Source organism: Austrofundulus limnaeus, unplaced genomic scaffold (genome assembly GCF_001266775.1).
Source record: "Austrofundulus limnaeus strain Quisiro unplaced genomic scaffold, Austrofundulus_limnaeus-1.0 Scaffold220, whole genome shotgun sequence".
In the NCBI taxonomy this organism is placed as follows: domain Eukaryota; kingdom Metazoa; phylum Chordata; class Actinopteri; order Cyprinodontiformes; family Rivulidae; genus Austrofundulus; species Austrofundulus limnaeus.
The window spans coordinates 383,022-387,087 of record NW_013952622.1 but is presented as its reverse complement, the minus strand read 5'-3'; the positions used below and the strand labels follow the sequence as shown (position 1 = coordinate 387,087).

Here is a 4,066-nt window from a genome sequence, read left to right as displayed (position 1 = left end):
GCCCCCACCCCTTCTCCTCCTTCTCTCTCTCTGTCTCTCTCTCTCTCTCTCTCTCTCTCTCTCTCTCTCTCTCTCTCTCTCTGTCTCTCTCCCTCCCTCCCTCTGCAGCGAAATCCAGGCTCTAGTGCCCCGACACTTCAGCAGCCGCATTCTGCTTTGAAGCGTTTATTTAGCAACGAGCTATCATGCTAAAGCGAGAGTTGACTCCTCCCACACTAAGAAAACAGGAGGGGAGGGGTCAGTTGCGCTCCTGTGTAGCGGAGCAGAGAGAGGGAGAGAGACGACGGAAAAAAACAAGCAGGAAAATGAAACTTATCGCTGTCTTTTTTTTTAACCGACCTCAAAAAAAGTTATCGTGCAATTAATTGATTTATTGACTATCGCGACAGGCCTAGTTCAGGGTCTTTGGACCTCCTCCTCAGTCTCAGCTCTCTGGAAGACTCAAACTGGTTCCTTCAAAATTTTGTCTTTATTTTAGTGTAGCTTCTTACTCATAGAGGAAAAAAAAATCAAGGGTTAAACCAAATAAATATATAAAAATAATTTAGAAACGAAACAATTAGATTTCTATTCTGTAGCTAAAGACACTTTGTTTCCAACTTGGCCAGCTTTCTCAATAATAACACGAGTGAGGAATCTTGTCCTGGGGAGCTACTCTCCTGTGTTGAGTCATGAAGAAGTTGTTTAGTTTCTCTAACATTGAGCTCTGAACGTTCCTCACTGCACTGAACTGCAGACACCACACTGGTGTTTAAAACGTACCGGGATGTTTTTTTGGAAAGAATAAACCTGACTTTCACCTCAGATTTCAGCTTTCTAAAAATTCAAATGGGCCATAAAGCCTGATACCCAGTCATTATCAGTCTTATTCACACCGTCAGGCACGTGACCAAAACATTTTTATTTTAACCTGTCAAACAAAGACCCTAATGACCCTTTATTGTGAGGGGACTGAGTTTTATCTGCATGTGAGTCTATCTTACATAATAAAGCTTCTCATGCAGGTTAAAAAGCTCTGAACTCTGCATTCTTGAGTTTTTTTTTAACAGATCAAAGAATGGGAACCAGAACATCGTCCACTACAGAATAAATGTCCAATTGTTTTTTTCCTTATTCTCTGTATTTTGTTACATCCGTCGCTCTTTTACTTCTGACCAGTTTCTCAGATGAAAAATACCACCAGACATAATGCTGACACCACCGTGCTTTTCACTGTGGGATAGTGTTATTGTAAGTTTGAACAAGACATGGTGTCTTTGATAGATAAAAAAGTTCATCTGGACACAGCACGTTGCTACAGCGCAGCTCAGTGCTGCTTCCAGTGGTCCTCTGGATAGACACTAATCTCAGAGTTATCTCTGCCCTACTGGATATTTCTCTCATTATTTTTTCTTAACCTACAAGGTTTTAGTGGATGACCCAAAAATGCACTTTTAGGATGAGTTTTACAAAATTGTACTTTTGAAGTAGTGCTGGGGGGTATACCGTTTTGTACCGAATACCGGTTTTTATTTTTGTTATGATATGAATTTTTTGAATACCGGACATACTGGTTTAAATAGCGGAATGTTTCATCACGGCCGCCAGTGAACTGTTGTTTCCCGGGGGACATTTTTCCTTGCTGCACCGCTGTGTGTGTTAGCATGCTAATGTTTGGAGCAGCTAGTTGCAGCAGCGGGTGGCGATTCCGCTGCTTATATTGATTGACGTTTAAAAAAACATCCCGTTTTCGCCATCGCTGAATGTAGTAAACACCTCTTCAGTGACGTGCACAGTTAGATTTAACGCGGTTAGTTAATATGGAGACGTTATGCTGATGGAGACTTAACGTGGTTCTATTGTGAAAAGCCTGCAGGAAGTAGTTCGTAGTGGAGTTAGAATTGACTGGTGTGCAAGGTGAGTCGTGCTGATAAGCTTTAATAAATAACGTAAAACAATAAACCCGATCATAATCTTTTCTTAACCCTCCTCCTTCACGACTGGACCAAAATGCATGACTACTGTCTCCAACCACCAGTCAGAGAAGAACAGACACAGAGGAGGGAAACAGTGACACAGACAGAGGTAGAGTAAAAGAAAAAAAACCTCAATAAGCAGGGTTTGTACATTTTATTATCAGCTGAGCTGTGATGAAAAGAAAAATACTGTCAAATACCGTGAAACCGGTGAAAATGTTGAAAATACCGTGATATAAAATTTTGATCATATCGCCCAGCTCTATTTTGGTATCACTACCCTTACTTGAGTAAAATTTCTGAATACTCTACCCACCGTAAGCAACTTTACTGAATGAAGAACAAACACGTTTTAACCAGATATGCAGCAAAGAGAAACACCCACTAAACTTGACGCGTAAACATCACATATTTTACATGTTGTCTTCGAGTCATTTGTGCGTCAAAGTCACGTGAAATGTGTGTGCATATTTGGCCCCGAAGGCTTTCCATACCCTACAGTTTATGTTGAAGTGAGACCTCTTGTTTGTACACACGCTTTGTTTTCTAATGCTGAGCCTGCTGAGACATTTGAAGGTCAAGTGAATATGGTAAACAGTTGATATAGTCACTGGAAAGCCTTTATCCTGTTTTATAAATTTCCTTATGATTTCTTTTTTAGTAATTATTTCTTTTTAATAATTTTCTTCATTTTAGTCTTAAAAACACTAGAATTTGCACATAACTTTCTATTTTATATCAGCCTGATGACATCATTTTAAAATAATAAATCAGACATTATGACTCAGTAATCAACTTTTTATAAAATCCTTTTTTCTCTTACTTGAATAATTCCTTGGATGGCTAATTTTTACTTTTACTTGAGTAAAACTGTGTTGGAAGTACCGCTACTTTTATTTGAGTACAACATTTGAGTACTCTACCCACCTCTGGATGTTCAGGGGTTCCGGGACATTTTGGTGGCCATCCCTGATGTTTGTTTTGTAAGAAGAGTTCTTTGGTTTCATGTTTTCTTGCTTGGCTGTAGCCTTTACTACTTAATGGTGTAATTCTAGTGTCTATCCAAGTAGATATAGGTATTTATCTATAGAGAGTAGACAGATACATACTGAGATCATTGATTCCTCTTTGACATTGTGGCCTCTGAATATATGGCCGGAGCTCCAAAGCAAAGGGGTTGATATGCATGCACCGATTTGATCTTTTTAATAATTATTTAAATTTTGCCACGTATTTAACTACATTAGAAAATATATTGTGTAGGTCTAATACTTAAAATGAAAGCGAAAATCAATTTACCTCAATATTTAAAAGTAACAAAGCAAAACTAATATCACATATGCAAATACTTTTGTAGACCCAATCCTCACAGATCTCAGAAAATATTTGCTCTGATCACCTGAGCTCCGTGGTCGAGCAACAGCGCCACAACATCAGTGTGGCCCAGGTGAGCGTGGACACACAGAAGGGGAGCGTTGCCGAGGACGTCGGTCCGATAATCCACATCGGCTCCGCCCAGAACCAGCAGCCTGCTCACCTGGACAAGAACAGATCTGAGCTTCGGTCTTCAGCTCGTCAACATGTGCACTAAGAAGCACATGCTCGTGGTGTGGTACCTTAATGTTGGGGGTGTAGAGGTTCCGCAGAGACGTCAGAACTGGACTAAGGCTAGCTGTGCTGTAGGACAACCACAGCCCCTGAAGAACAGAGGAGGAAAGCCCAAGCTTCTTACTGAGACCCTGGAGGATGAGATAAAAGTGTCATGTAATGATTTTATCATTTTGTTAATCCGTCATGATTCAAACTGTGTCCTTGTGTCCAAATATGCAAATTTCTGTGTTGTGGGGATTTTGAACTYCTATTTTACGGCTGCAGTTTTTAATCTGTGCAAACAAAAAATAGGCCTTCATTTAAGAAAATGGGGCCGCACAGCTGACTGGCTGCGAACACTGATTACATTTTAATAAGATTGCAACTAAAAATTCATCTTTTTCCATGAGGCATCGGAGTGAGATTCTGATTTTCAGACAGGATTTAATTGTGCTATTTTGGGGCAACTTGTGTGTGTGTGTGTGTGTGTGTGTGTGTGTGTGTGTGTGTGTGTGTGTGTG

The 4,066-nt window shown here is 40.1% G+C and overlaps 1 protein-coding gene across 3 annotated transcripts in view; it reads right to left on the bottom strand.

The window, feature by feature from the left end:
- The window catches only part of tanc2a (tetratricopeptide repeat, ankyrin repeat and coiled-coil containing 2a), a gene marked incomplete in the record, with an annotated part of 85,481 nt that overhangs the window by 12,891 nt on the left and 68,524 nt on the right, over positions 1–4,066 (bottom strand). For all 3 annotated transcript variants that reach the window (XM_014019407.1, XM_014019408.1, XM_014019406.1), the window contains 2 exon segments: positions 3,355–3,492; positions 3,572–3,694. In XM_014019407.1, the coding sequence (XP_013874861.1) occupies positions 3,355–3,492; positions 3,572–3,694 (261 nt within the window).